General features: G+C 40.4%; 1 protein-coding gene across 1 annotated transcript in view; it reads left to right on the top strand.

Moving 5' to 3' along the window:
* Positions 1-24,643, top strand: part of CFAP58 (cilia and flagella associated protein 58) — a 109,332-nt gene extending 84,689 nt beyond the window's left edge. Inside the window, exons 17-19 of the mRNA XM_053668660.1 lie at positions 15,931-16,050; positions 20,575-20,708; positions 24,532-24,643. Of these exons, the coding sequence (XP_053524635.1) occupies positions 15,931-16,050; positions 20,575-20,708; positions 24,532-24,643 (366 nt within the window). The remainder of the gene's footprint in view (positions 1-15,930; positions 16,051-20,574; positions 20,709-24,531) is intronic.
* Positions 24,644-24,996: the final 353 nt, after the last annotated feature.

The following is a 24,996-nucleotide window of genomic DNA, read 5'->3' on the forward strand; positions in this document are numbered from 1 at the left end:
GAGCACAACCAGGAGGGGGGGCCCAAAAAGGATTTGGAATGGGGTCCAGAACTCAAGGTGTCCAGGAAATATTAAGATGTCCTCATCCCCCCCACCCAGGTGTCAGTTGGGGGAAGCGACAAATGGAGGAGGGCCATTGAGAGCTGTTTTGCATAGCAACAGTTTCAGAGCTAACCTCTGGAATGGTCATTTAACATATCTATAACCTTTAAGTGGTTTCATAGATATGTTAAATAGCTGTGGCCATGCTTTGAGCCAGGGAGAAGGGAGTGACTTCTACCCAGGATGTAACTGGGGGCAGGTTCCCTGAGTCACAGCACCTGCATGAGAGCTTGGAATTGATTGGCTCCACGCCATGGGGGCCACACTTGCCCAGACTCACTAGGGCAGCCCAGTAGAGCTGGGAGGATACGGGAGTCCTGGCAGGTGTAACCGTTTGTGGGAGGAGTCGGAAATGGGGCTGCAAAGGAGGACTGGCTCAGGGATTTAAAGGCAGACACGGCAGCCATTGAAGAGGGAGCCACACGGTTCTGGGGCAGAGTGAGGGATCCCTCTTGCCGAGGTGAAGGAGAGAGCCACGCGCTTTCGGCCAGTATGGGGACCCCGCAGCCATGTGAGGAATCACCATGCGGCTTTAGCAGAGAATCACCACTTGGCTTTGCCAGAGTGGTGACCCTACCTTCTCTGCAGCTCTGGTGGAGAGGACTACCATGTAGTTTTGGCCAGAGTGCAGACCCCTGCAGCTCTGGTAGAAGGGAACCATGCAGCTTTGGGGTGCTCCCTTTAGCCACGTGGCCCGAGAAGCAGGAGAGACTTTGCCTGGAAAATGGGTACAAAGAACTCTTTGCCAGTAGACCATGAGAAGGTGCCACATGGCTTCGGAGTAATTAGAGATCCTGCCTGGATGGTGACACAGCTGACAGTGCCAGCAACCTGAAACACGGACCTGTGCTTCTTTTCCTGATACGGTACCCTGAATTAGGGCAGGGGGAGAAGGAAGCACTGTGGGTGTCTGTGGTTATCCTAAAGGACTTTGATATTTTAATGAGGACAGTGGGTCACTGCTTTACGTCTGAATAGCTTTAAATAAACCTTTCCTTTCCTTTTCACAAACCTCTGGCATTGAGAGATGTCTTTCCTCTGGCGGTGGACAGACAAGCCCAGTAGGTATTAGTATACCATCCTTGGGGGGGCCCTGTTGTTCTCTAGCAGTTGTTGGCATCCCTGGGTGGGCCAAATATCCCCCCCCCCCCTTGGTCCTCTGTTTGGTAACAGAATCATCACTTTTCCGTCAAGAGTAGATTGTACTAAAGAGAGCAGTGACGCCAGGCCCATTGAAATAACAGGAGCTGATGTAGCAATGCTCCACGGGGCAGCAGAAGCCCTGGGAGACTGACAACGAGAATGCCATTTCTCTACGGTTTTTGTTTTTCATGTCACCCTCTCCCCTCATGGTCTTCTTTCAGAGATGAATCTATTTTGTATTACAGAATTTAATAGAAAATTTTCCACTTCCCTAAAATTTTTTATCAAGTGCTTTGTGGAGTAATTTGTGTAAGGTCTAATTTTCCAAGTTGTTGGCTGTGCAGTATAATGACTTCACATTTTTTCATCTAGTTTCATGCCATTATTTACATAAAAAGAAGGTTAGTTTGCATTCAGATTAGGTGATTGTGAAAACGGGACATTTTTTTCCTTCTACAATTTCAGATCTAAAATAACATTGTTCCTCTCTTTCAGCATTGTCCAACCAAAATGTAATGTGAGCCACATCTATAATTATAAATCTTGTAGTAGTCACAATAACAAGGTAAAAAGAATCAGGTGAAATTATTTTAATAATAAATATATATTAACCCAATTTATTCAAAATAATGTCATCTCAGCATGAAGTGAATTATGAAAGTTACCAATGTGTTATTTTACATTTTAAAATACTAAGTCTATAATATCTGATGGGTATTTTACACTTACAGCACATACCAATTCAGACTATCCACATTTCAAGTGCTCGATAGCCACACGTGGCAGGCGGCTACCCTGTTGGCCAGCACAGGTCTAGTTTATGGCCATGATTACTTGAATTCCAGCTTGACCGCTAAGCTCTTTCTGATTTACTGAGCATGTTTACATAATCTAAATGATGGCACTCTTGGCAGTAACAGAGAATTATTTAGTTATTTAGATGAGTCCATCTTTCATTGTTTTTTTCATTTACTCATTTTCTTCACTCACTCATTCACTCAGAGTCCTACTTCATACCATATACTTATATTTAAGATATATTGCAAAAATTCTAGAGTAAAATAAAAATGAGTTTCCAAATATTCATGGAGGGTGGGGAACCCCTCTTTTAATTTGAGGAAAATATTAATGCAGAAAAGTAGAGTATAATAGAAAACACACCCTCTACCCAACAGGAGTGGTTAATATTAATGCTTTGTAATGTTTGTTTAAGATAAAAAAAGTAGATCTTTCAGATCGGGTAAAGACCTCTTTTTACCCTTTCAAAGTCTTATTTATTTCCTCATGTTCCTAGAGGCAGCAGCTATCATGAATTTTATGTGTATTTCTTTAGAATATATTTTTGCTTGATGCATCTATAAACAACATAGAGAATTACCTGGTATATTTTACATTTACACACATGGTATAATACTGCATGTATTATTTATTTAGCATTTCCCCCCTCTCAGCATTATATATATATATATATTTTTAAAGATTATATTTATTTATCTTTAGAGGGGAAGGGAAGGAGAGAGGGAGAGAAACATCAATGTATGGTTGCCTTTTGTGCGTCCCCTGCTGGGAAATGGCCTGCAGGGAAATGACCTGCAGGGAACCTGCCTGCAACCCTGGCATTTGCCCTGACTGGGAATCGAACTGCGATTGTCTGGTTTGCAGGCCCGCGCTCAATCCACTGAGGTACACCAGCCAGGGCTCTCAGCATTATATTTTTGAGAAATATTCATGTTGCCATGCATAGATGCTGTAAGTAATTCTAGTGTGTATCTAATATATTTACCTAATTTTTTATGATGGACACTTAGTTACCCACCTCACCCCCAGCACCTAACTTTTACTATTGTAAAAGAATTTCAGTGGATATTCCTATACAAGTTTCCTTGTGTGCATGTATGAGCATCGTTTAGGGTATGTTCTCATGGTAGGAGAAAGACTTTCTACGTATAATACCAAATGCAGAAATCACAAAGAAAAGGAATGATAGCTTTGCCTATCTAAAAAGTTTAAAACATACATCATCTGTATAGAAGAAAATGCTTTAAAAATGGAAAGGTGCGAAAAGAAAAATATTTGCAGTAAGTATGGCAGAAAAGTCTTAATATTTTCAATATATAAAAAACTTTTACAAATCATCTGAAAAAGATGATTGTGGCAGTTATTAAATTGGTTGAGATCATAAGCAAACAATTCACAAGAGTATGAATGACTAATAACCATATAAAATATGATTACTATTATTATGAATCAAAGTAATGAAAATTAAAAGAATATTTTTTGGCTATCGGATTGGCAAAGAAGAAAAAGGGAATAATGATACCTAGTGCTAGTGAGAAAGTGGGGATAATAGGTACTTTCATGTACAGTGGGTAGAGTTGAAGTTGATGTAAACTTTCTAGAAGAGAGTTTGGTAGGGGCACACTTCAATCAAATACATATTCCTTGGTCCCAAAAGGGGCTCGTCCCTTAGGCCCTAATTTTTCTTAGAAGACTTCAAGCAATATCTTCTATCCTTCTCTCCGTAAAGCCTGGAGGTGACAGTCAAGCCAGAAAGTGAACTCCCGGCTCCCTCTCACCAGGGGGCTACTGAGGCAGGAAACATAAGGGAAATTCTAGAGCTATAAATATGAATGATCCCTTGGGGAATAATAGGAAAAGACAGAATGATTGCAATTATTTATAAGATAATAATTATAATCATAGCTAACATTTATCGAGCACATACCACAAGCCCTAGAATATGCAAACTCTGATCTGGAACTTCTACATTAGGAAATTACCCAATAGAAATATGTCATACTGAAGATGCTTATTGTAGGGTTATTTATGCTATATATAAACTTAAGAATGGATCAATAATAATCATGTACCATAAACTGAAGAATATGATTAAATGAAGCCAAAGTTAAAATACCCAACAATACTGTGATAACCCCAAGTATGCAGTTAAATAGAAATTGGAAAAGTTTCCCAATGGAAGTAACTTTGAGTAGGGTCTTGATGGAGGAGAAGGTTTGACAAGGTGTGGAGGTAGTAGTGGGTGAAGGGCATTTTGGAGAAATAAGTGGCCAGGGAGTGACAATGACTTAGTGTAGTGGGCATCCAGGGAACATGACAGGGAGCAGAGAGAGGACAGAACTCTGCTCTGAGCCCATCCTGTGATGTCATAGTCCTATTATTGCTTGGAAGCTTTTTAGAATTTAATCACAATATCCACATTACTTGGAGTTATTTCAACTTGAGTATATAATTCCATCAGAGTATTACTTGTTTTAAAATTTAATTTGGCTTACTCAAAACTATGCACTATTTCAAAGAGTTTCCAAGTTAGTGAGGTTTTCCTGAACTGCCTTTCATTGGCCCTGTTGCATGTTTTCATGGCTTGGTTGCATGAGGTCCTTTCTTTATGCAGCTATCATCGCCAATACACACTTACACAGCTGCTCTGTTCTCTCCTGGGGTCCTCCTTCCCTTTGACTTGGTGGGTGATAAGAGTGGTGGAGGGAGGATGTTAGGCAAAGGAGTGAATGGAGTCAAGAGTGTGCTGGTCCAGGCTTGGAGTCACACTGGCCTGGGTTAGAATTCTGAGTGTCATTTGTAGGTGTGTGGTATTGAGCAAATTACTTAGCCTTGCTGAGCCTCAGTTTCCTCATCTGTGAAATGGAGTTTGATGTATGAGGATTGCATGGATAATGTCTAAAAGTGGTTTTCAGAGCTTGTGGTATATGTTCAATAAATGCTAGCTAATATTATAATTATTGTTTTATGAATGTTTGGAATTATTCTACATCTTCTTATTAGTCTCCAAAGGATCATTTATATTATAGGCCCAATTAATTGGTTATGGCTCTAGGATTTCCCTTATGTTTCTGGCCTCAGTAGCCCCTTGGTGAGAGGAAATTTGGAGTTCACTTTCTGGTTCGACTCTTGATGAGGGTTTAAGGAGAGAAGTATAGGAGGCCTTGAGGTCTTCTTATAAGTTAGACGAATTAGGTAGGGCCTGAGGAAGGAGCCTCTTGTAGGGCCAAGAAATACATAATGTACTTGATTGAAGCATTTCTCTCGGCTATGTCTCTCTCTAGAACTGTAGCATTCATACAGTCCAGTTTACCCACACTGGAGAAAATCATCAAGAAGCAAGGATGAGATAGAGAGAGACAGAGAGACAGAGAGATAGATAGATAGAGAGAGAGAGAGATAGAGAGAGAGAAATATCCAAGGAAAAGAAATGGATGGACCTTGGGAAGCGATGGACTATTATTGATGGACTTTTAGGGATCTTTTGTGCCTTCTCTGATTCTTGTGGTGTCATTTGTGTCTATTTAGAATTGGTCTTATCACAACATCTTGTTTGTTGACTCCTTTGTCTCTTTCATGAGACTCTAAATTCCTTGAGAACCACACAGTATAAAAGAAGGATCATGGTCTTTTGGAATTAGATTCGCGTCATATCTCTAGCACTAGTGTCCTTGGTCAATTATCCTCATATGTAAAATGTCCTCATATGTAAAATGGAGATATCCCTAATTTAGAGAATTGTCATAAGGATTGGATATAATTTATAAAAGGTAACCAGTGTATAGTAGTTTTTTAATAAATGGCAGCTGGAGATGATGAGAACAACCACAACAGTGATGGTGGTGCCTGAGTGTAACACTGCCTGGTGTGTCCATCAGCACTGGGATGGATGATGGATGGGTGAATGGTTGGGTGAGTGAGTGGTTGAATGAATGCATGTTGAAATAGATGAGTAAACAATCAGTTCTCAGGTTTGTTGTCATGAGTTACTGAAATGACACATGTGCTGAGCTCAGTATCATTCCTGGCACATCCATAATAGCCATTCTGAGAGCTGCTGCTTTTGCTTCTTTTACTTTTTCCAGTTCCGTCATATTGTAAGTTTGTGAAGGCAAGTGACTGTTGCCATAGTATAAATATATTCACTAACGAACTGACCATTTCTATGACTGTTGACTACTCAGACATGCCTCCCTACGTTGTATGACTAACTCCTCCCCATTTTGGCATTATTCATCTCTCTTTTTCGGTAGGATCTACCAGTGTTATTCATACCCAGAGGAGAATACAAATCAATGCAGAGCAATTGTAAAGTAAAATTGTAAACTTAGTAAAAGGTGCCAGATCTCATAAATTCAATGCAAGTGGTATATCTATCTATCTATCTATCTATCTATCTATCTATCTATCTATCATCTATCTATCTATCTATCTATCTATCTATCTATCTATCTATCTATCTATCTACAGTACTGGCATCATATACAAAGGCAGTGACAAATCAGCCAGCATCTGGTGGAAAAAGTGAAAGTCGAAGAAGTATAAGTGTGGTTACCTCAAAAAATGTTTTAAATATAAAGGATTAAGAGTGGATTTTGAAAAAATTAATGAAACCTTTGAATATTTCCAATAAAAAGAGTCTTTTGAAAATAATTGGCTTAAGTACTTAACTAAGTACAAAAAGTGTTAATTATAAAAGAAACTATAGACAAATTTTGCTGCATGAAAATTAAGAATGTCTGCTTCTCAAAAGAAGTTATAACTAAAGCAAAACACAATTTTATTTATATTGGGGTGGGCAAAAGTAGTTTTACAGTTGTTAATATGCAAAACAGCATTTATTCTTATCCTATTATTTATTAATTATTGTCTTATTTTCCGTATGAACAACTGCAAACCTACTTTTGCCCAGAATACATAAAGAATCACAGATCAAGAAGAAGAAGACAACTAGGTAGAAAATAGGAAAACAGTGTAGGTGGACAGGCATTTCTCAGAACGAGAAAAACAGATGATAAATAAACTTGAAAAAAATGCTCCACCTTGTTTTATAAGCAGGGAAATGAAACGTATGACCACACTGAGATACGGTCTTACTGTTTCTAGAGAGACAAAAGTTTAGATGTCTGTATTTAGTTATCTGTTGCCCTGCTACAAATGACCACCAATTTAGTGGTTAAACCAACACACGTTATCTTACAACTTCAGTTGGTCAGGAGTATGGTTTGGTTTAGCAGGTCCTCTGCTTAGGGGTGGCTGACAACCCAAGGCAACGGCAAGGATGCAGATCAGTGGGGACTTTTATTAAATACTTCTGAAAATAACTTTACCAAGTTGAACATTTACATATCTTTAAGGCACAATAATTCTAATTATACCTGTAGGTCTACATGCTGGGGAGGCCTGTCCTTGTAAACTTGGAAACGTGCACAAAAATGTTCACAGCAATATTGTTGAAAAAGACAAAACTCTGGAAACAATCCAAATGCCCACCAATAGAAAACTGAGTAAATTGTAGAATTCTCATTTAATAGAATGTGTGACATGAACAGAAACACACAGCATCCATAAATCTTAGAAACATCATGTTGACTAGAGCGAGTCAGGAAAACTAGATACACTTGGAAGTATTTTTACAAAGCTTGAAAGAAAGCAAAATTAAATAATAGATATATGCTAAAACTATCTGGAAAAATCTGGGGACTGGTAATGGGATGGAGAATGGTTCTCACCTTGGCTGAGGTGCAGGTACAGGGATGGGAGGGAGAAGGAAGCACACAGATTCTAGGTATTTGGAAATGTTCTATTTCATTTTGTTACTGTGATTCATAGTTGTATGTGCTATATAATCTTTTGTATTGTTGTTACATAGTAAAAATTTAAGAAAAAGTTTTACTACAGAAGTCAGATATATGAAGGAAGTAAATTATACTATATAATGCTTAGTTATGCCAAAATCCAATTTTAATAAACTATTTTTCTAGTAAGTAGTTCATTATTAAAATAAAAATGTAAAGTTTTAAATGATAAGACCAATAAGCTTATTTTTGTGAGTATTACATAAGTTTTTCAAAACAAAAAGTCTCATTCAAAATTTTTTCTCTACTATGTCTTCTGGAAATTGGTTACATGTTCAATGTGTTGACTTTATCTATTAAATTTGTCTTTTGATCATGAGGCTCTTCTCTAATTTATTAATACAAATATTATTATTTCTACTGTTATTCTTACCAAGATCCATCTAAACTATTTCCCTTCCTGTGGTCCATCAAATGGGCATCATTTCTACCTTTGGACCTACTCATACATTACACACTGTTTCTGGAACCTCTTTGGGGACCTGGCATTTTTAAAAGGACTTAGCTATTTGTTTTCCCTCAACTGAATAGTGAGGCCCTTGAAGCTTTTGGCCTTGGTTATTTTTGTGTGAAATAGCACAATGATATGCATGGTACTGGTACTAAATAGAAACTTAGTTGACTTGAATTTTCTAGACCATTTTTATTATAGGCTTAAAAAAGTCAACACTATCGCTATTTAATATGTGCAAATTCCTCACATATATTCAGTTGCTAGGTAAGGTGCAAAGGTGAAATAAGGCAACCATTTTGGTAATGAAGTTCAAGCTCATCTAGATAATTATAATACTTAGTATAAGACTTCACAAACATATTTGCATTTGGAAATAAAATCCCCTGCAAAATGATCATTGAAGAAGTTTGTATTCCTTCTATCAGAATGCACCAGAAGCATTTTTTTTATTGTTACAAAAATGGTGAAAGTTAGTGCATGCAAATTTCTCATATGCCTCATAAAACACTTAATCATCTGCATCCGAAGCCAAGAACCACTGTGTAACCAAGTAGTTCTCTGCTCATAAGGAACTCAGCTGTGTAATTCTGTTTCATCCCCACATTCAGCATCTCCTCTCCTCTCCAGGGGGCTTTACCACTTCATGGCATCATAAACCAGCGAGGTCCAGAGTTCAGTTTCGCTGACATTTTTGTTAGAAAGCTAATAAACATTAAGTCCCAAGGTATCAGCCATTATTTCTTCCTTTTTTAAAGTTAGATAGAAATGTAATATGTTTTTACAGAGTTTCTAATTTACTTTCCCACTAATGAAAACAGGCATTTCTAGATAAATTAGGCAATGTTCTTTAGGAGTTGACTTTATATAGAGAGGGAAACAATTTTGCTTAAGATTTGAAATCTGTCTTTAGTCTTTTGTAAAGAATTATAGATAGGGGTGGGAGGATGGAAAAATGACTGAAACCAAGCAAAGAGGCAAAAAATGTATTGCATTTTTTAAGATGTGAAGAAGAGTTATGCGTGCAATTAGAATTTCTGTGTTTGAGGAGGTTGTTGGAAAAAAGTCAACACATCATTTAGTTGAAGACTGTAGTTTGAGTTATGACTGCATTTTTATACTTACATGTGTCAACATGCACATGAACATGAAGAAGAGTTTGCAGGGCCAATCAGTTGAACTCACCTGCAAGTTTTGTGAATTGAAAAAGGATTTGAAGCCTTTCACACTATCAGAAAACCACTATAAACATTTAACTAAGAGATCAAGGCTGTGCACGAGGTGATTCCCTGAGCTACATACAATATATGAGGGAGGACCCCCAAAGCCCGGAATTTATTTGTTAAAAACTGTGTATTTGTTCTTACATGTTTAAACTTCAGTCACCTTCAAAGTATGCTCCATGGGATGCAATACACCTGTCAAGACTTTTTTTTCACTGCTCAAAACAATTTTTGAACCTGTCAGTTTTGATGCCATTTAATGCTTCTGCTGTTTTTGTTTCACCTCTTCCACATCAGCAAAATGTTTCCTTTTGAGGAGTTTTATCATCCAGGGAAACAAAAAAAGTCACCCACAGCAAGATTGGATGAATAGGGAGGGTGGGACATGGGGGTCATGCCATTTTTGGTCAAAAACTGGTGAACACTCAACACAGGTGTGGGCATGTACACTCATAAATCACCTATCATGAAATGGGCAAACGTATAAAAAGAGTCTTAAAAAAATTCACTGAAGCTGAACACAGCCTCTTGCAACACCACCAGCTGGTACTATGATACAGATGGGTTCCTAGAACACTCACCTAGTAGGGGAAGTCTGTACTATAAGAGGCCTGCCCTCTAGAAGATAATTGTTTTTGCGGGGAGGGTTCTACCTTGTAAACAATGAAAAAAATTAGCTCAAAGTTATGAAACTTAAAGTACTGGTGAATTATGCAAGCTCTACTAACTGAAAGATGTTACCCAATGGTCTAATTCAAGTTCTCATCGTAGATATATCCTACCTCTGTAAATGTGCACTATACTAAAATGCAATGGGCATAGTCTGCTAATGATACAATTGTAGGCAATGGAGTTACTGAGCCCCTAGCACAAGTAGTAGTAGGTACGAGAGAGTTACAGAAAGAGCCATTGTGATTCTGACCTTAAAGATTCATCATTCAGTTGGAGAGAAAGAATGGATTCATAAAGATTAAATACTGAAGTAACATAGATAGCGTCTGTTGACAAATTGGAAAAAGAGATTTTCTGTGCATTCTGTGAGGTGGGCTTTCCCAGAAGCATTAGTTTAAAAGAAAAAAAGAACTAACTTCATCTTGAACCCTTTGGGTGAGCTTGAGTGATGATTAGATGGTGTTTGTTTCCTTGGAGTATGTGGTATACAAGCATCTGAGTGGGTGGCTTTCGCCCTGGTGAGTGGAGATAAGCGTGCGTCTTTGGCTAAGGAGGAAAGCCACTGTTTCACATGAGTTAGCTAGGTCATGTGGTGAGCTGATTATTCCCAGAGCTGACCCAAGCAAGCTGATGGATCCAGGGTGAGGAGAATCAATGGACTGGCATTTGCCATCCACAGATTCAGATGGAAGCAAAGTTAATTAGTTCCTCTTAGATATTGCGTCAACTAAGTGAGCCAAGGAAGAAGAGGTTAAGTTGCACATTGAATGTGAACTACCTTCTGTTTTCAGCTGAAGATGCAGAGCAAAAGAAAGGGAATATAAACAGACAATGAATGTAAAATTATAGCTCAGTGGGGAAAGGAGTTCGGTTAGCAATTTAATCTTTTACTTTGACTTGTACCCAGAATAGCACTGACTTTCATTTGCATGGACTGTCCACAATGTAGACTTTTAATTTACTTTCAGATAAAATACAAATACCTGAAGTCTGAGAGATTCTGTGAGTTTCCAGTATGGGGTTAGAGGTTGTCACCATGTAATGACAGCATTATTTGAAGCTAATACTGTGATTAATTCCTTACCACTCTACTCAGCCAATATTGACAATGAGTCCAGTATAACTTGGCGAGATCCTTGTAACAAAAGAAGCCATAACCATGTCTGACAATCTGCTTGAATGAGAGACTGGGATATCTAGGAAGAGAACATCATTTTAAGGATAGACACGGTATGGTTAATGTGAGCAAGACATAGTCAGAGAGAGAGAGAGAAAGCTAGTCTCTTGGCGTTAATAGTCTGGCTTATTTTCTAGTGTAGCTGTTCATAAAAGTAATTTGAAGAGTGAGGCATGCTACAAAATAATATTGATGTGTGTTATAAGCAAACTCTGAATAAATAAAGAAATGCCAACCTAAAGATACACTCTTTTGTTGGTGGGGAAATGATAAAATATTTATGATTTTCCTATGATGTTTCATTGACATATGGTGCTTCTAAACCAGTGACAAATTAATTGACTTGGTTTAAAAAGAAATGGAAGCAGCTTAATGAAGAAGGACAGGATATGTATTACAAGGCAGCTGGTTCTGCCACTGCTGGCTTATGGAGACAGTATACATTGGACAGCAAATGAGTCTCTGTTGCATAAGATAGATTCTCTTTATAATAGAATTGCATGCTTTGTCTCTAAATGGGGTTATTATACACACCATTGCACAATGTTTGAAGAGCTTGGTTGGCCCTTATAGAGGGTTAGGAGAGAAATAAATTGGAAAACAATCGTACTTAAGACCTTCAATCCATCAAACACTCCATATTTATCTAAATTACTAGCACGTTCTCCCAATATACAAATCTGTATGATACACACAACTAGAATGTTAATGCCGACCAGCCTTCACTTTGGTTTTATCAGGTTTTCCGTTGTAAGCGTAGAGTAAAATTCATGCACGTTGGAGCCTGGCAGTACATTTCAACCGCTATCCTTCCGTTCCCCTCTGCTCTTCGCACACCCCCACTGCCTTAGTCCCTGAAGTTTTGTTAGCTGTTCTTCCCACCCACCGCGAGCACATATGCACTACTCGTCCCGGGCTACTTAACTCCCTGAACTTTTTGACTTTGCATATTCAGGAAGATTTCATGCTAATTTACTCAGTGCTTTCTGCTTTTTTCCACACTTGTGGGTCCTTACTGTTCAGTTGCTTAGTTATCCTTTAGAATAAATCCATTTCAGTTCACTTCACAGCCTCTAAAAAACCCAGGAAGTTATAGAAGACGACAGGGTAAGTGGCACCGTTGTTCACGCTGTATGGGAAGATGGCACATCCCGTTAGAGGACAAGGGCAAGACTCATTCAGAGGGTGCAGGTCAGGGGAGGTGGAGGCTCAGTCCTGCTCTTCCCCTAAGAACCTAGCTCCATCCTTCTACGGATATCATGCTGCCTTAAAGAATTGGGTAGCCCACTTTGATCTAGATTCTTTTAGGGTTATACCATCTTTTCAAGCCCCAGAGGAGGTGTTGTATGGGGAAAGTGGTTCTCGAATATCTCATGATGAAGTTTTTGACTTGTCAAGGGATTTTGAACACACCACTCATTCCCGTTGACCTTGGTATTCCCGTCTATGAGGTGCGGTAACAATGTTTGCTTCTTCTGTGTTTTCTTCCATGTCTCTTTCCTCCCTCCCTACCAGGAGCAATTGAAACCAATTAGGCCTGGGGAACATTTGAAGGTTCTTGGAGTAAGATGGTCTTTGTGGTTTAAGGCATTATTCCATCCCAAACCTGATCACTTCCTTCTCATCACTGCAGGGTTCTTTACTTTCAAATCTGCCTGTATTCTAGTCTAGAGAAAGGTGAGCTGAAAGAAATGGACAAAACAGTTTCGTGGGCTTCTCCACATACTTATTACCCTTTCCAAATTAAATCTTGAAGCCTTGCCAGACATTTTATTTTTCCAACAGAGCAGGCATTAAGTGGCTATAGAAATAAACTCACTTCTGATGTCTTTCTCATTGCTCACTACGTCCATTTACTGAGAAGATTACATTATAAAGTGTGATGGGGGTGCTGTACAGCAAAGGAAAGCCACCACTTTGTAATTCCATTTGTTATTTTCCTCTTTTGTGTGGGCTTTGAATTTCCTTGTCATTTCTGGAATTATTTCTTAAATGGTGGGTATGGTGTTGATGAGAGTGTTTGTCCACAAGCATATTCTGTCCATGTAATTTTTAAGTTGCCTACACTCTTTTGAAAATAGAGACATGTTATTTATAATGAAGCTACTATAATTTGACCAGGAGAAAGAAAAAAACTGAGATAAATGGTAACAATGACTAGTTAATGAATTTCCTCTTACCTATTTTTTAAAAGACTTCTGTGTTCTTTGGCAAAATAGATTATTTGATGACAATGTTAAGAATACTTAACTCTAGGTAAAAAATCATTTCCATTTGACTGGTTGTTTCATTTAATGAGAGGGCTTTATTTATATTTTGTTCCTTTAATATAATTACCTTAAGAAAATAATATATACGGAGACAAATGAGTAGAAACTAGACACTAGTTTTTTTTTTAATCAGTGTTTGTTCAAACTAGGGCAATTTAGAGGAGAGGGAATCTAGAATTGAAATGCCTTAGAAATAAATCTTTGTTTGTACGTAGTATCTTTAGTCAAAGATCTGAAAGCATGTTATAAGCAATTAAACTTTAGGGTACAAATGGGAATTCTATATTGTTTATTGGTTAAATTAAGTTACCAAATTGAGATTTGCTTTGGGTTCTTAGAAAGTCCTTTCTTTTAAGTCTACAAATTTGCATGTCCTAGTGTTCCTGGGTGTTTTTTTTTTTTTTTTACTTATTCCCTCAAATTATTTCCAGGTCTCTCTTCTTCCCACATCACATTTCTTTTCTTTCTTCCTTCCTTCCTTCCTTCCTTCCTTCCTTCCTTCCTTCCTTCCTTCCTTCCTTCCTTCCTTCCTTCCTTCCTTCCTTCCTTCCTTCCTTCCTTCCTTTCTTTCTTTCTTTCTTTCTTTCTTTCTTTCTTTCTATCTTTAGAGGGGAAGGGAAGGAGACAGGGAGAGAAATATCAATGTATGGTTGCCTCTTGTGCGTTCCCTACTGGGAACTGGCCTGTAACCCAGGCATGTGCCTTGACTGGGAATTAAACTGTGGCCCTCTGGTTTGCAGGCTCATGCTCAATCCACTGAGTTACACGAGCCAGGCCCCACATCACATTTCCTAAAAGACTCATTTTCTTTATTTTCTACTTTTGATTTGTTCTTCAGCCTCTGTGATTTTCACTCCCAAAATGTTACTGTAACCTTCTGAATGAGGTCAGTGGTGCTGTCCTAACAGTCCACCCCAGAGGCCATTTCAGTCTCCCTCTTGTCTCTTCTCTTTACCCCATTTGGTGCCATTGACCTCTCAAATCATTCCTTCCTTTTTAAATGTCTACCTTTTCTTGGTTTGGGGGACATTTAATTACTCTCCTTTATTTTCTTTCTCTGGCTCTTACTTACTTTCCCACCCTGCATGTGCTGGCTCTCCCCCAAACCTAGCTGTCCTGGCTTACCCTGTAAGCCATTCCTGGCTGATGAATCCATTCTAATGGCTCTTAACCAGAACCCACTGTTAGCTCAAAGTTGTTCCTCAATTCTCAACTCTGGGACCACATTTTTAATCCCTCTTCTGGGTATCTTACAGGGCCCCAAGCTCAACATGTCCCAAACCCACTGATTAGCAGGAGGGAATACAGTGACAGTTCCCCTCCCCCAACACTGTCACCTCCCCTATCCTTCCTGTCTCCATCACCATCACCCTCCAGCCCCCCACACACCCATGTTGGAAACTTTGGAGTCATCTTGGCTCTTGCTCCTCCCTTCTGTGCTTGTCTGATCATGTAATAAACCCCACTGATTCTACCTCAGAAATGTCTTCACATCTATCTGCCTTTTATCCTAACTACCTGTTTTAGGTCCAGCTTTTTTCATCCGGCTTGTACTGATGTCCTGAGCAGCCTCCTCATTCTCTTCTCTGCTTTATTGCTGGAGTTATTGCTCTGACGATGACCTCAGGCATGGCTCATCCTTAGCTCCTAACTGCATGAAGGATGTGGTCTCAAACTACATCCTGTGTGACACACACTATCTAGTTCCAACCAATGAACCCAGCCCAGTTTCTCTGCTTCTCCCTCTTCCTGCCCTGTGCACCTGCTGAACTGGACTTACCACTGCCCTACCTTGTTGCCCGACCTTGGCCTACAAAGCTCTTGTTTTCTCTCTCTGCCTGGGGGAAACTCCTACTCATTATTCAAGTGAGCATTGAAGTGCCATTTTTGTGAAATCTCCCCCAACTCTTGCCACCAGAATTAGTCACTCCTTGCCTTTGTACAACACATTGTCGAGATCTTTCATCACTGCTCTTGTCTCTCAGTCCTATGATCATAAGGTTAGGTAGAAATGGACTTTCTCTTCCTCACTTGCCTTATTATTGGTATTCAAATGTTGATCATATCCTAACCCTTTGATCAGGGTTGATTTGACGCATGATTGAATGAATCTATGCATGAATGTAATCAGCATGGAGCCGTGAAGTAGCTTAGGACGGTCCTGAGCCATACTGCTAAGGCACTCCTTTTCTTGCTGGGCCTGTTAATCTCCACCTGTGGTCATGTTCTCCAACAGGAAAAGGAGAAACTGTATGTGGAACTAAAGCTCACCCTGGCCCGGCAGCCTGGACCTGAGGCTGCAGAGCAGCTACAGATCTATCGCCAGACACTGCAGGAGAAGTCCAAGCAGATTAAAGTAAGTAGCCTCTGCGCTTTCCTGGCCAAACTTGGGAACACACCGGTGCAAGTCTGCTGCCTCAGCCCTAGGAGCCAGTTTCCCAAATGCCGACTCCACTGAGGTCAGACTTTTTAGCACTTTAGTCCCAGGAGGAGCAGGGCAAACCTCAGAGCTACCCCTCTGCTCCTAGAGTAGCAGACCTCCCCCACCCCCAATTCTCCATTTCCTGAAAGAGGGAAGTGAGCAAGTGAGGAAGGAGTTGAGGAGACAATGTTGGCAATGAAGTACAAATTTGATGCGGGGTAGGGTTTGTATAAGTAATCTCAAGATGATTTAGAGGACCTGAATGTTGGAAAGAACAAAGGAAACATGTTAACACCTTGGCCCACTGAAGGAGACCACTGTGCCAAAGCAGGTTACTGCTCTTCCATTCTGCCTGAAATCAATGTACACAAAGCACCAGCTACTTCCCAGCCCCCAGGGCCTTGCCTCATGACCATCTATCAAATAAATTGCCATGAAAGGGGAAGAAAACCATGCAGGAATCCTCTTAGCACAAATTCTTTTCTAAGTGACATAGGAACCTCAGTTGGGCTAATGGAATGTTTTACTATTACATGTGCCTTTTAAAAGTTTTCTTTAAAAACTGTGTATTCTGAGCAAAAATTATAAGTAAACCACAAAACAACTATCACTCAGAACTATGAGAAAATTGAGCTGTCTGGAAGTCCAACAGCCAAGGAATTAGTCACATTCATTCAGATGCGTAGGAGGGGCAGAGATGTGAAGATGTGGAAGAGGCCTGTGTGGTGGATAAAAACTGGGAGGGATATCTTGGGAATGAGAGAGCCCAGCCCCACACCAGCCCACTCAGCCCAGGGTTCCAGTGCCCATAGGATAGGTCTCCATAACTTCTGGCTGTAAAATCAGTGGGGATTTGGTCTGTGGAAGAAACCGTGGGATTCTCAGGCATCTCCTCTTAAAGGCTCTGCAATGGGCTTACGCCGACTTACTCACTCTGGCCTCCAGCATCAGGGCAGCAGTTTGAAGGGCATCAGTGGCATACAGAGAGGAACTGAAGTGTCTGGCATCAGGACAAGAGCTGGGGGACAGCTTCCTCCCAGACAAAACTCCAGAGGCCAGGCAGTGGCCATTGTTCCTCTTCTGAAACCTGCCGCACACAGAGCCGTAGTGCAGCAGCACCATATCTGAGACTCCATTAACCTGATTCACACGATTGCCCCACCCTGGTGATTACCCAAGTCTTCACCCCATCCAACTTAAGGGACCCACCCAAGTGGTTAAGGGTAGCTTTTCTACATTAGGCCATGCTACTAAGACTAGGAAGTCAAAGCAGCTCTACCTAGTACATAGAAACAAACACAGGGAGGCTGCCAAAATGAGACAAATAAGTATGGTTCAAATGAAAGAACAGAGTAAAACTCCAGGAAAAGAACTAAATGAAATGGAGATAAGCAATCTATCAGATGCAGAGTTCAAAGCACTGGTTATAGGGTGCTCTAGGAACTCAGTCAGTACTTCAACAACATAAAAATGATCCAATCGGAACTGAAAGTTACACTAATTGGAATAAAGAAAAGTTTACAGGGAATCAACAAGGGAGTGGATGAAGCCAAGAACCAAATCAATGATTTGGACCATAAGGAAGAAAAATCATTCAATCAGAACAGCAAGAAGAAAAAGGAATCCAAAAAATGAGGACAAGGTAGGGAGCCTCTGGGACAACTTCAAACACACCAACATTTGCATCATAGGGGTGCCAGAAGGAGAAGAGAAAAAATTGAAAGCTTATTTGAAAAAAATAATGAAAGTAAACTTCCCTAATTTGGTGAAGGAAATAGATATGCAAGTACAGGAAGAACAGAGAATCCCAAACAAGATGGTTGCAAAGAGGCCCACTTCAAGACACATCATAATTAAAATGCCAAAGGTTGAAGATAAAGAGAGAATCTTAAAAGCAGCAAGAGAAAAGCAGAGAGTTACCTACAAAGGAGTTCCCATAAGACTGAGCTGATTTCTTAAAAGAAACTTTGCAGGCCAGAATAGACTGGCAAGAAGTATTCAAAGTGATGAAAAGCAAGGACCTACAACCTAGATTACTTTATCCAGCAAAGCTAACATTTAGAATAGAAGGGCAGATAAAGTGCTTCCTGGACAAGATAAAGCTAAAGAAGTTTGTCATCACCAAGCCATTATTAGATAAAATGTTAAAGGGACTTATTTAAGAAAAAGAAGATCAAAACTATGAACATTAAAATGGCAACAAATTTACAACTATCAACAACTGAGCCTAAAAACAAACAAGCAGAACAGAAACAGAATCATAGATATAGAGATCATTTGGATACTTACCAGCTGGGACAGGGAGGGAGAGAATGGGGGGAAGGTGCAGGGATTAAGAAATAAAAATGATAGTAACAGAATAGGCAGGGGATGTTAAGAACAGTATAGTAAATGGAGTAGCCAAAGAACTTAATATGCATGACCCACGGACATGAACTAAGGGTGGAGGGGGGTGTTGCTGGATGGAGTAGGGGATGCTTTGTGGGGGATGGCAAAGGGGGCACATTGGGACAACTGTAATAGCATATACAATAAAATATTTGAAAAAGGGAAAAATGGCACATTCCCATTGTATTTTGAGTTTTTCCTCCTAAGTGACTACTTCGATATTCTTGGCATGTCAGGGAAATCTTATACACACACAGGCACAAGATGTAGCACATGTCAGCTGAATTCTGGTGCTCACCTGCACACTGCAGGGTAATAATCATCGCCTTTCTGCCTGGGGTAAAATAGATGCCATTCTACTAATATAGTACTGATCCTTTACAAGTAGGACATCACAAATTTGCATCCATTTTGTTAAAAAGGCAGGTGAAATGGAAGTCTAATTGGAACGCTAATTTTCAACTTATCACTCTAAGTATCATTTCCTATGATCATCCTGAAGTGTAATTTAACTTTTCATGAGGTGTAATCTTTTGATTATTTTCATCCTTTTAAATGGTTGAGCATTTTGAACAAAATAAAAGTTTGTTTTCTCAGGGATGGGTATAGAATAGAAAGGCACGTCTGTCTGTGCACTGTTGTCAGGGAGCTGTGCTTAGCACTGGATTGGGTTCAGTGGTTCATAGGAGCCTCTCGTCACTTTAGCCTTTATTTCAGGTAATTAAAGGCTTCATCCAGATTTTTTTGCTCAGAATGCAATGTAACCATTGGTAGAAGAGGACCTGAGGTGGATTGTACTGAGCCTCTTGGCCAGTTTGTTCTCATTATCTGTACTTTTTTTTAAGAAAGGAAATTCCACATTCACTGTTTGGAAAGGAGGTCTTGGTTCCTTAGAACTTAACTATTAAGGCAGGTTTTATTCCAACATGAAAATTATATACATTAGCTCATGATAACATAGTCAGAATCATTTTCACAGGAATCATAGGAAAGGGTTCAGGAGCAAATCAGCACTCAGAATTCTGACAAAAATCCCCCTTTTATACAATTCTTTAAAATAGTGAGTGAGAGGAAAAACAAATGCGCGTCTCTTAGATGCCCCTTAGAACCATAGCCTTTCTCGCCTCCCCTTGGTTTTCGAGGGGAGCACCCCTATCTCCGGCATGCGGTCCACTTTCCACCCAGGTGAGCAAATTGCACTCCTATTGCCCAGCCCGAGATCAGCAGCGTCTACCGAACAGCACGATGGAAGAGGCAGGTAATCAGGCTCCTGTCACAGCCCTCACATGAGTTAGACTCTCCCACGCACGAGTGACAGTTCCCTGAGTCTAAGAGGACGGTGTCCCAGCGCTAGGATAAAGTGAGAACCTGTGAATGGTCTCAAAGGACACAATAAAGAGGTGGCAGGTGGTTAGCAGAGAACACATAAATTGGTTCCTACTTCGTGTGGTGGTGGCAGGATAATTCCAGATATAAATATCTGGATTTTTTTATACACACACACACACACACACACACACACACACGTATATATATGTGTATGTATAAGTGTATATATACTTATATAAGTATACTTATATATATGTATATGGAATTATATACACACACACAGTGTGGTGGTGGCAGGACAGTATATATACATATATGTGTGTGCATACATATAATATATACATTTACCATAATCCTCACATGAATCACACTCCCTAGTGATTGTTCTCTTGAAAGCTTTTTAAAAAGGGGTTTAAAGGTAATTTTATACTGTACATCTGGGAGCTTTTCAGTCCCTCCGCACAGTGTTCCCTGCAGCACGTTATACCGTTTATGTGTGAGCCTGTTGGCTGTGGCCTGACAGTTCCCTTTTCTAAGCAGGTGGAAGAGGTTTCATTTGCGTTTTTCCTGGTTATGAGTCTTCCTCAGCCTTGAACTGGAGAAGGCATGCAGATTAGCTGTTAAACTGGGCGTGGTTTTGTACCTCTAGCTCCACTGAGGGAAATGGCAGCCGGCTGAAAGGATTTTCATTAAAAAATGTGTTGTTTAACTGCATATCTTCTGTTTTACCCACCATGCTAGGTTTTATCTTCAGAATTGAATATGTATGAAACACAGAGCGAAGAATATAAGTATGAGCTGAGGAAACTTAGTAATGAACTAGTGAATTTAAAGAAGAAATACCTTGCTCAGAAGCGTAAAGAATACATTCAGAAGTAAGAATTAGATAAATGTTCTAATTTCGTTGTGCCTGTTGCCTGCTGGTGAGAAAATATTTGGTGTGGAGTCACAGAGGTGCAGGTGTCACTGGGGCAAACTAAGTCACAGGGGGAACAACTGGCATTCTCCAGGCCACTCACAGGGTATGTATGAGAGCAGCATCTCAGCAGACACTGGGGCCTCTTCTTAGGACCCTAACAGGGGCCCATCAATATCTGGGGTATTGGGGTACCTAACCTGGAGCAGAGGAAACATAGTGTGATATTCCCTCCGCCCACACTGTTCGCACAGTTTGGAGACAATCACACGATAGCCATGTTTGCAGATGAGGTTCACAGTCAGCCTTGTACTGGCTGAAGTCTGCACATTTAAAACCACAGGCAGTTTTGCCAGGGGGTCTGGGTCTGGGCGAGGTAAAGCTGTTCTCTGTAATATGGGTGAAGCACTCCAATTATGAGCAGTTCAGAGGAATTTTCACCTGTGACTTAGGGAAACTACCTCTGAACCATCTCTGTGTCCAGCAGCAGACTTTGGGTATCTGCTGTGTCTGCTCTGGGGCATCAACATGAGCTCTCATTCTTCTGGGAGATGAGAATGCAGCTGTCAGGCCAGCGTTTTGCATGTCAGAATGCCAACACGTCAACAAGTAAATGTTGTCTTCATCTTGTTATCATCTGCCTAACCTGAGGGTGAGACAGTAAACCAGATTCGGAGGTTTGAACCTTGGTTTGGCCACGTGGCGTTGCCCAAACCATCCGGTTCACTCTACTGTGGCTCACATTGTGGGTTGCAAGTCAAATTTGGTGTTTTTCTCACATTGGCATTTCAGGAACGTGGTGAACGAGGGTGTGAGTGCATCTGTCCACGACTCATGAGTGGGCGACAGCTATTTAAAGAAACTGGATGCAAATTCATTTGCCAGTACAAATTTACCATTCTTATAAATCCGAATGTCCCTTACTCTGCCTTTCAGTGTCCATTGCCTGGTAGAATAGAATATGCTAAGTATTATAGCTAATTGGGGTGAGTCTGTCTTAATGTGGGGGTGCAACAACTACCTGGTTCAAGAATCCCTGGTGAGACTTAACACGAGGCCCCCAGGCCCATTTCTGGGTATTTGAATTCAGCAGTCTCTGGAGGGGCCTCAGAAACCTGCAGGTTAATCACCCCAGAGGCCATTTCCGTGCACACTAAGAAGGTTGGAGAACTGCACATGTTAGCGATGTGAGTGAACGAATGTAGGAGTGGAAACACGGTAGTTTTCTTTTAGGATGGGAAGAGTCACGCTTATAAAGTGTTAACACGGTTTCCACACGCGGCAGGTGTCTAGCCCAGTGGCCTTCAAACTTTTTAATTGCGCACCCTAACCAGTATAACATTTTTGAACTTGCAGCCCCCCCCCAGTATATATGGATATGGTTTTTAAAATAAAATTTTTATTTTACAATATTTTTACCTTCAATATGTTTTGATTTATAAACTATATGCCAATAATAGTGTTACTTTGTGACTATTAGTAAAGTGAGATTTTTAATGTTTAAAGATACAATATAAAATAGATGGGAATAGAACCTCTATTCCCATCTTTTCACTCCCCAATGGGTCATCTTTCTCATCTTTTGGATCAGAGGTCCCCAGCCCTCGGGCCACCGTCTGGTACCCGGTCCACGGCCTGTAGCTTACCCAGCCAACAGCAAAGCTCACCTGAGCTCCGCCTCCTGTTTGTTCCCCTCACTCCCCTCTTCTCCACCCAGGTGGAAAAACCTGCCCCTGGTGCCGAAAAGGTTGAGGAGCACTGTTCTAGTTTACGTACAATACATTTTGGAGACCAATGATATAATTTACATGGCTGCAAACAGCTAGCTTAGTTAAACAGTTATCTTTCTAGAGCTGAGTGACTCCTCTGGGGTTTGGCCTAGTCTCCTTTGACCTCATGGATTCCCCCTCCCACAGTTTTTTTTTGGACACAGAGAGCATGCTGAGCCAGTAAGAGGGCACCCCTCTGCCAGCTCAGCACCTCCACCTGCCCACCCACTAGAACTGCACTGCTCCAGCCATAGACCACCTGCAGCTATTTGAATTGGAAGGAATTACAATTAAACCAAATTAAAAATTCAGTTCCTTGGTTGCATTACATTTCCATTGCTTAATAGCGACATGTGGTTAGTGGACACCGCCTAGATACACAGCTTCCCCGTCACCACAGAAAGTTCCATCAGCACTGCTCTGGCATCGTTGCCTTACCTGTCATCTCCTTGCCCTTAAATGCTCATTATTTGTAGCTGCTCTGACCTGGTTAGAGTGTCATTGGTGGTTCCATTTAGTTGGGGATCTATAAAAGGGAGGTAGATAGAGAAATGAGTTCATAGGAGAAGTTTAAAAAATATTAAAGGGGCTGATGGAAAATAAGCCAAGGCGAAAACAAAAGTGCTGAGATGGTTAGATCAGGAGGAGGACAGCTGAAGGGAGTCATTATAATGGTACATAAATACACGAAAAGAACGATACAAAAGAGACATTATTCCCATTAGTCAGTATAGGCCACGCTGGAAGCCTTCAGCATAAGTTCCTTCAGGGGGGAAACACTGGGTTATTTAAGGCAAGAGAGGGCAGGGGGAGTGGGGAACGCAGCCTGTATGTAACAACGGTTGGGAGAAGGTCAGTTGCCAAAGTGCTAGAAGGAATCTCCTTTGCTGGATCCACTCAGTTTTGCAGAGAGATAGCTTGATTGATACAGCAATCCTCTACAGGCTCTTTCCAAAGGGAATAGTTTAGAATCATCTCTGTGGATGTCCTCCCCACATACGCACTTTATAAAATAACATAATCATTTGTGCCCTTTTGCCTTCTTAGGTGTTTTTTCAAATATTTGTTTTAATCATGCTTTGGTCCCTGATCTTATACCTCACCCACCTGCCCCTGACTCCCCTACCCTGGTCTGCCCAGCAGGGTCTAGAGTCTGAAGAACCTGTCAGATTTTTTTTTCAATGTGGATTCATTCCCCTAAGGTAAATCATTGCTAGTTGTCAAATCTAATTACTTTTGGTCTTAATAGTTGCTTAATTTTTATTTGGAAAAAGGGATTCCAAAGTTGATATCCATAAGAGCCCTAATTACACACCAGGTAATTTGTGTCAATTTAAGGCACCTCGACGGGAAACCTGAATGTGTGTGTGTGTGTGTGTGTGTGTGTGTGTGTGTGTGTGTGTATTTAAGGGAGCCCTAGAGATACTAATACATTGCAGATTCCAGGGGAGAACTCCTTTTATTGCCAAGTGTACTGTCTTATCTTTCCCAGTTTTTCTCGTATCTTAAACTCCTTTTAGTACTAACTGCTGCTTGTGTAAAGTTACAGGAAAATTTGCCTTTGTAAATGTCCAAGTTTGATAAAGATATGTTTGTGTGGTAAATATTTATGTTTGTACTGCCACTTTGGAATTCAAAAGTTGATAAATGATGAATTAATTATTATGACTGAGCCAAGAGAAAGAGCCTTCTGACTGGTCTTTGGAACTAAACCATTGTTTTATAGAACAGGAAAAGGATTGCAGGTCAGCAGCCTTAAGTCCATAGTGCTTGAGTTATAATGAGGTCTTCTATCCATAGCTAGATCAACAGTAGGAGGGTCCATTTAATTGTGTCTTTCCCTATCTCTACATGTTATCAGCAAATGCCCAATTAGATTTTAAACAACTGTGTCTAGAAATGGAAGCTGTAATAAAGCAGTTTTCAGCGGCTAACTCTATGCACTTGGAGAGCACCAAACTTAAAAGAGGAGAAAGATGTTCCAGAGGTTACCTTTCACTTCCTCTCTTACAGAAACAGAGGCGAAGTACCTGTGGACCACACCTTCCCCATGGCCAGGCCAACTGGCCCTCGTTTCACTGGGGGTGGATTTTCCCTCAGCAAGTCATCTCAAATGAAGTCTTAACTTGAAGCTGCTGGCTGGGTCCAGTTGAACAGCTCATAGAACTTGCTCTGGAACATTTTGGAGAAATCTCTTTCAAGGCCCTTAGATACTTATGGAAATCAGTGCTAAGATTACTGGATGGAAAGAAGTGCAGAACTCTCATAGTCATGTACGTAGAAGAGTGATAACATGGTACTTGGTCCACATTGGATGTTAAGAGACTGTAATTGTATCTGTTCAACTAGACTGAGCCATCGCACGAAGCAGGTCCTTTGTCACTACCACGATGACTGAGTCGGAATGTATCACATCTAGACACTCCGTATGGACAAAAGTGTAGATCTTAACTTTTCTATTATAGACATTGGTGCACT

The sequence above is a fragment of the Artibeus jamaicensis genome, unplaced genomic scaffold, assembly GCF_021234435.1.
Source record: "Artibeus jamaicensis isolate MK-2021 breed Jamaican fruit bat unplaced genomic scaffold, CSHL_Jam_final contig_490, whole genome shotgun sequence".
In the NCBI taxonomy this organism is placed as follows: Eukaryota; Metazoa; Chordata; class Mammalia; order Chiroptera; family Phyllostomidae; genus Artibeus; species Artibeus jamaicensis.